We start from the raw sequence: 12,706 nt of genomic DNA on the forward strand, positions 1-12,706 counted from the left end.
TACACTTATATAGTGCTTTACTGGACACTCCACTCAAAGTGCTTTACAGCTAATGGGGACTCCCCTCCTCCACCACCAATGTGCAGCCCCCACCTGGATGATACGACAGCAGCCATAGTGCGCCAGAATGCTCATTATACACCAGCTATCAGTGGGGAGGAGAACAGAGTGATGAAGCAGAGATAAGATATAGGGGTAATACCCCTACTCTTTTCGAGAAACACCCTGGGATTTGTAATGGCCACATCTGAAAGATGGCACCTTTTTACAGTATAGTGTCCCCTTCACTATACTGGGGCATTGGAACCCACACAGACTGCAAGGTGAGCGCCCCCTGCTGGCCCCACTAACACCTCTTCCAGCAGCAACCTTAGTTTTTCCCAGGAGGTCTCCCATCAAGGTACTGACCAGGCTCCCACCTGCTGAGCTTCAGTGCATTGCCAGTTGTGCGTTGCTTGCAGGTTGACATGGCTGCTGACTAGCAAATATACAATTCGCTTGATTTTGTCACGAGAGCAACATCTGCTTATAATTTCCACTCTCAAATTGGTGAATCAGTACTTCACGTGCATATATTTCTAAGCATATGTTGTTAACCATTTTGTATTATTTCAACTATGAACAAGAAAGAAAGTGATAAGACGTGGGGAAATAAGAACCGCAACATCACAAGCTCTCAAGCCGGCTGTACACATTTGGTCATTTTTAGACAACATTTTTGAAGAAAGTGAAGGTTAACCGTTATAGCATGAGTCAAAAAATATCAACAGCACTCAATTATCATTTCTTTCCTTTACCGCCAACCTCAACCCATAATCATCAAGATCAGGTCTACCTTCAGTGTGGATTTGCCCTCTATAGATGTGTAGACAACCAGGTGCCCCTCCCAGGAGATGGCAAGGTTGAGGATGGTGACAGGCAGGGAACTCTCACAGGGGGGCCTCAGGGACCGCATATACTGCCCTCTCCGAATGGTGTGGATGACCACTGTACCGTCCTGGACAGAGCACAGCCACATGATGAGGCACCGGGACAGAAAAATAAACTCTTATATCTGAAGTGGAACAGTTGAACAAAGGAAGATGCACAGACAGCCAGGCAGTGTAGGAGCACAGGTTGTTTAGCCATTCTTCAAACTTAGACGATCAAGTAAGCGACGTGCTCTGGCTTCGAATGGCCCTGAGCTATGGATATCTGCCGTAAGAGGAACTGATTACGCAGAGAAACAGCAGAAAGTTCAGAAAGTCTCAGGTGAAAACTATACTATAAGGTTAGCTTCATGTTACTGGCAGCAGAACAACACAAGTTCCAGACCTACCGTGGATCCTGAGATAGCCATGTCCAGCTCAGTGCTGATAGAGACACTCACAATCTCATTTGTGTGCCCATACAAGATCTGTACAGGCTTAGGGGATAAACCCACAGGTACTCCTCCCTTTAAGAGAAACAAAAATACAGATATAGGACATTTGCTGTGAAGATCTTAGTAATAGAGATAATTTTGCTAAGCTGTATTCATTATGCATATAAAAGGAAATCTACAGTGTGGTGTAGTATACTACTGTATAAGCATTTATTGCTACAATGTAAATACAAGAACTGATGAAAATCTATACATTCAAATCTAACACAATTCATTTTACATGGTGATATGCTGATATTTGATGGTGCTTTGGTGCAACATTTTCTTGCTTATTACTGTATGTACACCCTAATAATAGTACCATTTTGACCAAAATCTGCACTTTCTCACTCTCCTTGAGTATGGCTGGAGTGTTCGGGGTCTTGAAAGATGCGAGAAGCTAGCAGAGCATTACTGCATCAAAAAATACGAAACATTTATTTCACTGCTGAAATTATCTTATCTGTTTGATTTAAGAATATATTTCTGTATTTGTTATGTCTCTTTCTTAAAAAATAAGGTCACCTTAAATTCAAAGCCAGCGTATGTTTGGACTAAGACAGTACAATATGCTACTGTTATATATACAATATCCAAAGCATGCTTTGATAAACCTTAGCTAATTTTAATTGCCAAGTCAAAATAATTCAACTTGAGTACTTCAAAGGTAACTTTCAAAAAGCTTTGCTCTAATGCAAATACTTCGCCCCTTTTTGATCAGTTAAGTCCTGCAAAATTCAAAAACACTTAATTTAAACAACAAATCATGTTATTTCTATTTCAGTTCTTTAGCCAAACTGACACATTTAAATTGCCTAGCTGCTCTCAGAAAAAAAAGAACAAATATATGAAGCAAAATACTAATAACAATATTGTTAAGATAACTGACAGACTGTTTGAACTGTAAGCAAATACTATTTTATGAGCTGTCTGAACTGCACTGACTGACAATAGTTAGACTTTAGTGAGCACTGTACCTGATGAAGGATTTGCCACACCATACAAGTTGTGTCTCGCGAGCCTGAAATGAGGTGGATACCACAGTAGTCTGAGGACAGGCACGTCACAATATCTGAAAAACAGAAAAAATGTCAAACCATACAACACCAGACAAAATAATTTATATAGGTGTTTTAACGCAATGAGGATGTCTCCTTATCCTCTAAAAAGCTGAGTTAGCGTCAACTCGTCCGGGAGCACATTTTGAAGAAAATTTCCTGGGTTACTAAATCTCAACAAGATTACTAATTTGGGATATTGTTTAATATTCTTAATTACTACACTGTGAGACTGCCTGTGACATCTTAAACTGCTGCACTGGGAAATATTAATACAATGTTCTCACTTCAGCATGTATAGAAATCATGACAGAATTACGGAATGATTCCAGATTGCAAACAGAATACACATTCTGGCTTATAAAGACACTTCAACATTCAAATTTGACTAATTAAAGAAAATAATGTAAATAGACACTATAACCATATCCATACTAGCAAATATACAAACAGGAATGTACCCATATGCCTAATGTGCTGTCCCACCAGCTTGCCCTTAGTCAGAGAGGTCACCCTGAGGCTATTGTCCCAGTGACCCCCGCTGAAGAGCAACTTCCCATCATGGGACATGACAAAGAGCTTGGCTGTGATCTCAAGTCCTGGGGAAAGAGGGCCGTTGATGAATCGCTGGGTCCTAGGGCAAATGGAAAAATCAACAAAATCAATGATAGTAACTGGCTCTATACCAGCTGCTTTGCTAGCTGATGTTCATCCATCGATGTCGATGAAGACCACGACTATCAAGAGATTGAACCAGGGTCTTCTTAAATGTATAAACCATGCTAATAATTAATAATAATAATAATTGCTTACAATTATATAACGCTTTTCTGGACACTCCACTCAAAGCACTTTACAGGTAATGGGGACTCTCTTCAACCACCACCAATGTGCAGCATCCACCTGGATGATGCGACGGCAGCAATAGTGCGCCAGAACGCTCCCCACACATCAGCTCTCAGTGGGGAGGAGAGCAGATTAATGAAGCCAATTCATAGATGAGGATTTTTAGGAGGCCATGATTGGTAAGGGCCAATGGGAAATTTGGCCAGGACGCCGGGGTTACACCCCTACTCTTTTAGAGAAACACCCTGGGATTTTTAATGACCACAGAGAGTCAGGACCTCGGTTTTACGTCTCATCCGAAGGACGGTGCCTGTTTACAGTATAGTGTCCCTGTCACTATACTGGGGCATTAGGACCCACATGGACTGCAGGGTGAGCGCCCCCTGCTGGCCCCACTAACACCACTTCCAGCAGCAACTTTAGTTTTTCCCAGGAGGACTCCCATCCAGGTACTGACCAGGCTCACACCTGCTGAGCTTCAGTGGTATGCCAGTTGAGAGTTGCAGGGTGATATGGCTGCTAAAGAACTAGATATAATTTAACACGTAGCCTAAAGGCCTCTTAAAAAGGATTCCAACAATACGTCCCATTAATGATCCAAAAACATAGGATCTCAGGGACAAAAAGTCCCAAGTTCATCAGATCTAAGTGATTATTGTAGACCAAAAAAAACGCATTTCCTCCATGTTCACTCAGTGAAAAACAGTACAAACCTTAGGGTGATTTTAGGTAAAGATCTTGAAATTTATGGTGTTATTTTACAGAACGTTACGGTGCTACTTTACAGAAACTCTTTACTTCAGGAATAAATTGATGTAGGAGTTAGAATTTTTTCAAGAATTTTTCTTGATTAAAAACGTTCTAACCATACACTGTTTCTAAACATATGTTTCTCCTGGCACATATTACTTTATACTCTGAATAAAACAGACAACTGAAGGTGCACATTGTAAAAGCAAACCAATAAATGAAACAATCGAATTATGTATGTTGAGATCCTGAGAAAACACACAGCATGTCTCACAACATTAGTGTGTGAATAGAAAAGTTGTGAGAGACTTAGCTTTAGTGTTTTTTTATTTTAAAAATATATTTTATGAAAAATTATCAATCCCTTCATTTTCAAAAAAACAATTTTCAATGAAACAAATGCCTATTGAAGTAAATAATATATTATTCTACCACTGATACATAAGAACCCTAAGTACTGAAGTTGAATTCTACTGTAATAAAAAATAATTGTAAATAATGGACTCACTTTGAATTAGATACAGTAGGGTCCTTGATGAAGGTGAAGTAATTAGAAATATTTTTATCATAAGGCAGCCAGCCATGGGTTCCTATCAGACAGTTCTGACTTACTGTTATCTGCAAAAAAAAGGAATATTTTTTAATTCAAATTCTGTTTAATTTATGATTAAGAATACAGCATGTAGTGTACTTTGAAAAAAGAACACAAAAAAGTCCATCACTATTCGATTGATGCTGTGCACGCACAAAACAGACGACACACTGTAGGTGACAGCTTAATCAGTGCCACTATGAGCTGAAAAGGATGAAATAAACAATCTTTTGCTTTTGTTAATGCAAACAAAACTGGATGAGAAAACTAATGTGCATGATTCAATGTTCTGCACCATGTTTCTAGTAAAACGCTGAAACTGATTAAACTGAAAAATGTCATCATCTTCTTTCCTCAACACTTTAGTCTGACTAATCAAGTAATTGACTATAGAAGCAGCTTCCATAAGAAAAATGGTTATCCATAACAAAGCACATATTCGAGAGTCAGAAAATGAGACACAAAACCATTTAGCATAATATAAAAGAAAAACAGATTACATGAACGGCTTCTACCAAGTAAGAAAGTAGGGTAGAGAACCAATTCAACCAGATTAAACAAGCAAACCACTGTAAAGGAGCTCTGAGATAACATTCAATATCTGTCTGTAGAAAACTGTAGTATCAAATGTACATATTATTATATATGTCCTCTCTTCGTATGCCAGAGTAACTACAAGAGGGAATGCTTGTAGTGATGTGGTCTATTCAAACAATCAGAGTGAGGAAAGCTGACGTCAGGGAAGTTCATCTTTGAAGCATACTTTTAAGATTTTATAGGTTGAATCCAAAACCAATTTTTACAATTTCAAGAAAACGAATGAAACCAAGCTTAAGAGAAATAGAACAGGATGGGATGGACACAAAGAGAAGCGCTAAAAAGAGAATGTTTTTATCAGTAGTTGAATGCGTAGAATTAAAAATTGAAATGCTATCTTAAAATTGCAAAATGCACTAAGACTTTATTACGAATATTCTGCATGTTTTTGGTCACCAAGATTCTAAAATAGATACTGCAGTTCAGGAATCGGTAGAGAAAAGCAACAAAATACGTACTCATACTCAAAAGAATGTGCTGCACTGAGAAGGAGTAAGAATTGATCCTTTTTCTGTCTGGATCACAGAAGACTACAAGGGATCTGATGCAAATATTCAAAATCCTCAAAGGCACAGATAAAATCAACCCAGTGAAATCAACAATGAAATACAGGCCAGAATACATCAGCAGGAACTATATGAAAGGGTGTTACAAACTGAGAAATGTTTTTACACAAAGGGTTGTTAGAGTATGCAATATGGATCTCAGCCAAGTTGTTGAAACTGGTACCCTGGCTTCTTTAAATGGTTGGAAAAGATTAATTGATCACCTTTTGAAAACCAAACCAGTGCGATGAATGGCCCCTCTGACGTTTGTAACTGTCATTATATGATAACGTGCAGTGTCTTCATGGCTATAACTGTATTCAATAACCCCTGATGCTATAATGATCGCACCAGTCAGAGACTCTTAAGTGTATGAATATATTAATCTTGTATTACAGTACAATTAAAGGTAGTAGAGAATGCTAGTGCTTTCAGGAAAATCTGTTGTATTTCTTAAAAGACAAGGTCTGAATATAAATCAAAGAGACTTACCAAATTGTCTGGGCTGCCCTGTGAGATAAATGATCTCGACTGGTTTTTAGGAACAACTGCTTTCACTATAGGAATGTTATCACTGATGCCCTGCACAAATGAAAAGAAAGCATGTATACAGTCGTATAGTGTACACGTCACCAAGATTAACTTCACGTTTCACAGCAGGAACAAATAACCACAAGGATGTCATATACAAAGGACAATATTTACATCAAAATGTTAAATGCCCTTTATATTTCAGCATTCTGAAGAATATTTCCTCAAATGAGAGTATTGCTCGAGCCAGATGGAGAGCGCTTTTTTCTTGTGAAAAGGCTACAACCACACCTCTATTAAGGTAGCTTTGAATGCTGTTTGTTAGTAAATTTCTGTCACTTTAAAGGAAAATCCAGAGCAAAGCATAAAATTCATAATGAAGTTCATAACGTATTAATTAGGCTTTTGTATAATAAGTTTGTGTCCCAGTTTCTCATGCCCTAAGCTAGAGCATGTTTCTAGGCTTACACCACTACACTGAGAATTTCTGCTTGATTTTATTATTTTTTTAACTTGGTTTTCTCTTCAATAAAGCCCCTTTTCTTCCAAAATGTAAAACAAACAAGATTACGATGTCAAATCCATTTCACTTGAACAGGCTTTCTGTTGATGTTTTCATACGGTTTACTCAATTATTTAGTCATACATTACTTTACATACATTACTTTATTACTTTACATACATTACTTTATTATTTCAGAATTTCCGAGCTTACTGTTTCACCCGTTTGGTAAAATGACAAGTCAAAGCAAAGGCAATCAAATGTTATACTACTGTGTGCCTCTTGCGAAGAGAGGCCAGCTACCTCAACGAAGAAGGATTTGAGCTCGGGAAGATGCTCAAAAATGCTCAGAGGACAGGTGTCCTGCCGGGCCTTTCGCTTCTCCACCTCCTCAGCCGACAGTCGTACTGGATGAGGCTCCTGAGCAACAGACGAACACAGAACAGTCTGGGTGACAACAGTGTCTACAGTATATGTACGTCCATCTATTTTTTAACGCCTCTATCCAGAGCTGGAGGGGTTTGCAGGTTGAGCCGCCATGTATCCCAGCAAGCAACAGGCACTGGACAGGTTGGATACGCACTGGACAGGATGCCAGTCCATTGTACACACAAACCCACCCACCCATTTTCTAACCGTTTCTTTCAAATCGGAGTTGGAGGGGAGCCGGAGTCTATCCCAGCAAGCAAGGGGCGCAAGGCAGGGTACGCCCTGGATGGGACAGCAGTCCGTCTCAGGCCGGATGCCGACACTCACACCAGGACTAATTTTCCCAGAAGCCAAACAAACCAACCAGTGTGTATTTGGACTGCGGGAAGAAACCCACCTGACACAAAGAGAGAACATACGAGCTCCACGCAGATAGCACCCCAGGATTTTGAACCCAGGGCCCTGGTACTGCGAGGGCAGAAAAAACCACTACACCACCATATCATGGCTATAGACAGTGCCTTGTAAAAGTATTCACCCCTTTCCAAAGATATCCCATTTCTGTTGGATTGTAAATGATGTTAATACTTTTGTAAAGTGAATATTTTTTATTTGATTAAAATGAAAAATATATAAATATATAAATAAAATATATCTTACCTGAATGCTAAGACTGAACAATTTTATGGCAAAAGATGTTGTATTTTTGGATGAAAAATCCAAACCTAATTTACATTGGTGTTAACTTTTGACTGCGTGTTGTCAAAAGGGCATTTTGACCCTTTCATCAAGGTTAAACTACTATAACACCACTTCATGTGATGTCTACAAAGGTACTAAGATTATATCCTGAAATCCTCAGCTCATGAGCTACTAAAACTACCCTGCATTAACTTACAACACCTGTTATGAGCACTGGTGATGCTTTTAACTACTGTATCTCCTCTCCTCATATAAGACACTGAATATTCTAGCTCCAGGCTATCTTAAGGCCTTATTGCAAGACTAGAATCCAGTTGAATTTGAGACCATGCTGTTTCAGCCTGCGAAAGACCAGGCTCCACACAATGAGCAATAGCTCCCCGTATTTTGAACTCAATATCCAAATTCATTAGTCGACATTTTTAAAAACATAAAGGCCTATATTTTCCCTTTAGCTTCATTCTACTATTGGTGTTCCTTGGTTAATTTACCAAGCTTTTATTCTGTTTGATTTCCTGTCTATTAAGGGTATTTAGCAAGCTCTTCTGCACATTGCTTATGAATTTTTCTGGAAAGCAGAAAACAGTGTTATCGTCACGACAACGGGTACCTTCAGGAGCTGACAGGGAGTCTGTCCGAAATTGCTGATCATGCCCTCCAAGGCCTTTCGCTCTTTCTCGTCAGCTACCGCATCCAAATCGACAGCACCTACAGGGCAAAAACAGCGAGTCAATCCTGCTCATCTAGAGCAGTAAAACGCAAACTTTTCACGTGTCTCCTACTTCCTATGTGGTGTTCCCCTATAAGCAGCCCTTCCCCTATGAACGTGGCAAGACGGCAGAATTTAGGTACAACAGGGATCCAGCACACAGAAATGTAATTGACTCACTAATTTGTCTCGCGTAGGCAACAGCCAATAGTGCGTAGAGCTTGAGAGACGAACACGTTCAAACAACCTAATGCAGTGATTCAAATGGGAGCTCAGTAAGATCAGAAAACTTTATATTTGACCTCTGTATCCCCCCTGGAATGGCACAGTCAAAGATTTGAAGTATTGTCCTACCAAGTGGAAATATTTTTCACGGTTGCCTGTAATACTGCCCAAATAATAAATCCTAAGGTATTTGTGTATAATGTACATCATTTTTTTTAGTTTGTTAGTACCTTAGCACTATTTGTATTTGCCATTTGTACTAAAATGTTGTACTTTACTCTAATTTTACTCTAATGTACTTTACTCTATTTTCAGACAACTGACATGCTTCATACTTGTGGTTATGCCCCCACACGGATGCTCCTGGTCCCCCACGGGCCTAAATCTACAGCCCACAGCAAGATGCTTACAGTCTATTCACAGGTCATGGTGTACAGGGCAAGAGCATTGCATGTCCTCTTCCTTGGCGTCTTTATTAATTTGTCTATCTACGTTTTACTGATTTATGATTTATTAGTGGAAAAAATGTCAACGAGAAGAAGACAATAAGAGACTCCTATTATATCCAACCATACGGTAATACTTTTAAAAACATTTTAAATGGCAAGATTTTTCAGGCAAGTTCTTAAAGAAGTGCAAATAACTGGCTTTTGCAGTACACTTCTTTGCTCCTTGTTCTCAGTCATGAATCTAATAAAAGGTTATTGCAATCTGGGTCTTTTAACTCTGGTTTCTGTACTGAGGCCAGCAAGAAATGAGGTCTGTTAAGCAGTCAGTTCCATATTTTCTCGAAAAGAGTAGGGGTGTAACCCCGGTGTCCTGGACAAATTTCCAATTGGCCCTTACCAATCATGGCCTCCTAATAATCCCCATCTCTGAACTGGCTTCATTACTCTGCTCTCCTCCCTACTAATAGCTGATGTGTGGTGTGCGTTCTGGCACACTATAGCTGCCGTCGCATTATCCAGGTGGAGCTGCACATTGGTGGTGGTAGTGGGATTCCCCATTACCTGTAAAGCGCTTTGAGTGGAGTGTCCAGAAAAGTGCTATATAAGTGTAAGCAATTATTATTATTATATTCACTGAAATTACCGAGATATTTCTATTTAGTTTTTTTTCATATAGCAGTCGACCACTGGTGTTTCTCTTCCTTGCACAAAAAGCCCTGCGATGAAACAGTTGAATGCGTGACGTGTACCTTCGTAAGTACAATAGTAGAACACATTCAGCGCCTCCACTGCCGCTGGCCCCCTCTGTTTGTAACCAAAGATCAGGTCGATCCACTCGTGGAGGTGGGCTGACACATACTCCGATTCCTAAAAGACAACGACAGCGACAAATCAGTGCCCTAATGGCAGATGAGCGAAACAGGTGAGCCCGACACATTAGCATTTTATTAGCTATATTTCTTATGTTTCAAAATGGTAGTTTAACTACTGCAGTGGTGTTTCTTTTCTTACGAGAAGAAGGTTTCATGCAACATGCCCCTGTACGTATGAACCAGCAGGCCTTTAAGGAGGTAACACTACCCAGATATAACCCATCACTGTGGATCAGAACATCTTTGCACTTTAAAGTTGTTGGTAAAGTTTTGGTCTGTCTTTGTTGACAAAGCTATGGAGAGTAAATGAAAGCACTATTTACCGATGTATTTCAACCCTAATGTAAGCTGTCATTCTCACTGTACTGCTTGCCTCAACCTTGAATACAAAATACCTTTTGAATAGAGCTGCCTGGATTATATTTTTCCTGTTCTGACAGAATACTGTGCGTTGACATCTCTGAATATTTTAATTTGTTACAGTTGTGCATCTTGAACTCCTTAATATTTATATCACGCACAAAAACACTACTGAAGATGCAGGACTTCTGGCTTGTAGATGCAAGGGGATCGTGTTTTTCGATGAGCCAAATAAAAGCCTTCTTACCAGTGCTTTCCTGTGCTTGTAGATGAAATCTTCTGGACCTCTTGCCCACTTTGGAAGAATGACATCATTCACCCGTTCTTTAGATATCTGCAAACACCCGAGGTCAAACTCTGACGGGATAAAAATGGGATTACGTTCAAAACGTTCGAATATTATACGAGGAAAACAATCAGTTGTTTAAATGTTTGTGGTTGATGACCTTACGTTTTCCTAAACAAAGCAGGTCCCGGCAAACAGAAGCAAATGCGTTTTACTCACCGTTTTGGTTCTCCAAAAATTCCGGGAAGTAGAAGAATTCCGGAATGAGCTCTTTGACATCGTTCGGATTGTCCACGAGGGCTTGCCAGGTGGCGGGAATGGAATGGAACTGCCGGTCAGCACAATCAAACCTGTTGGGAGAGGGGCGGATGACTTTTTTTACTTTACTCTTATACTCTTTTACTCTTATGATTATATCACTTCTGGTAAGTAGCAGGGTCTATGAAATATCTCCATGCGCTTCATCATGCACAGAAATGCAAGCACACAAAGCGTTCTGACCCTACAGTGGAATTTCTTGTGCAATTACAGTCATATTGAAAATAGCACATCCATCCACTGTCTAAATGCTTTTCCAATTCAGGGTCATGGGGGAGGCAGAGCCTATCCCAGCATGCAACTGGCACAAGACAGGATACACTGTGGATGGGACGCCAATCCATCACAGGGCACACACAGACACTCACACCAAGGGCCAATTTTCCCAGAAGCCAATTAACCTACCAGTATGTCTTTGGACAATGAGAACAAACCAGGGCATCAGCAGGAAAGCCATGCAAACAAGGAGGGAACACCACACAGATAGCACCCCAGGTCCGGAAGCAGCAATGCTAACCACTGTCCAATCCTTCCACCCTTCTGAACATAGCCAAATTATAATACTGTAGATTTGTTTTGTTCCTAAGCTTTGTCTTTTCCGTCACATATTTTACACTAGACAACACTTTGAGCACTTGTTTGTAAACTTTTGTTTGCACATTGTTTTTTTAAGGTCAAAAACTTCGGGATTTCGTCATTCCCAGCATTCATTATGGTCTACCTGTAAAAATATAGCATTGGGAAGGAACACAGCAGGCATAGTATTGTGACCGCTGTACAAGGTGCCCAGCAGGGCCTATAAGCAGCTACAGCAGTCTTTGGAGTTTATGCATGGGTTTGAACTTACTAGACAGATCACACTTACACATAACACGAACACGATATTAACAGCTTAAAGGTTGTACCTTCCACTCTGGAGCTGAATATGCAGTGAAGTAAAGGGCTCCACCCTTATCAGATAGTGCATCACCCCTGCAGCGTTGGAATAGTGGGTACCGTAGTGGAACTTATCAATAGTGCCAGTAGGGTCTTCAAAGCTTTCATACCTAATTAGAATAATGACAACGAAATGGGGTATTAGGATAGGTTATATTAAAATATTGAAAACTCCAACCCTTTTCTCCTAAACTCTACATCGATTCCTTCAAAGTTCTTTTGGTGGTGTAATTCCTGGTTTTCCTGGGTGTTCAGGAATGAGACGGTATGCAATTTCTTCACCGATAATGCCAAATAATGAGCTGAATGAGCTGAACAAAAAAAAAAAGTCTTAAAGCATTCTTAATCGATAAAAACCTTTTTGAAAAAATGCATCAAAACTGTCCACGATGCCCAGTTAAATTGTGCATTTTCGCTCAAGAAACTACAAATACTTTTACAAAACAATGTTTAAATAGAAAAAAACACATTTTTTGCACCATGCACATTTTAATTTCTGAATACTTTTAAAAATAGGAAATATGCTGTGTTTTGGTTTTTATATACCAAATCATCATCATCACACCAGTAGTAGCTCTCATCTAGCAAAAATAAAGA

The 12,706-nt window shown here is 39.6% G+C and overlaps 1 protein-coding gene across 2 annotated transcripts in view; it reads right to left on the reverse strand.

Moving 5' to 3' along the window:
* Positions 1-12,706, reverse strand: part of nbeal1 (neurobeachin-like 1) — a 132,267-nt gene that overhangs the window by 7,919 nt on the left and 111,642 nt on the right. For both annotated transcript variants that reach the window (XM_088606748.1, XM_088606747.1), the window contains 12 exons: positions 12,079-12,219; positions 11,075-11,205; positions 10,817-10,926; positions 10,087-10,204; positions 8,565-8,662; positions 7,127-7,243; positions 6,283-6,372; positions 4,565-4,674; positions 2,922-3,094; positions 2,380-2,474; positions 1,319-1,435; positions 836-997 (listed from right to left, as the gene is read on the reverse strand). In XM_088606748.1, the coding sequence (XP_088462874.1) occupies positions 836-997; positions 1,319-1,435; positions 2,380-2,474; positions 2,922-3,094; positions 4,565-4,674; positions 6,283-6,372; positions 7,127-7,243; positions 8,565-8,662; positions 10,087-10,204; positions 10,817-10,926; positions 11,075-11,205; positions 12,079-12,219 (1,462 nt within the window). The remainder of the gene's footprint in view (positions 1-835; positions 998-1,318; positions 1,436-2,379; positions 2,475-2,921; positions 3,095-4,564; positions 4,675-6,282; positions 6,373-7,126; positions 7,244-8,564; positions 8,663-10,086; positions 10,205-10,816; positions 10,927-11,074; positions 11,206-12,078; positions 12,220-12,706) is intronic.

The sequence above is a fragment of the Lepisosteus platostomus genome, chromosome 14 (assembly GCF_059453375.1).
Source record: "Lepisosteus platostomus isolate fLepPlt1 chromosome 14, fLepPlt1.hap1, whole genome shotgun sequence".
Taxonomy (NCBI): Eukaryota; Metazoa; Chordata; class Actinopteri; order Semionotiformes; family Lepisosteidae; genus Lepisosteus; species Lepisosteus platostomus.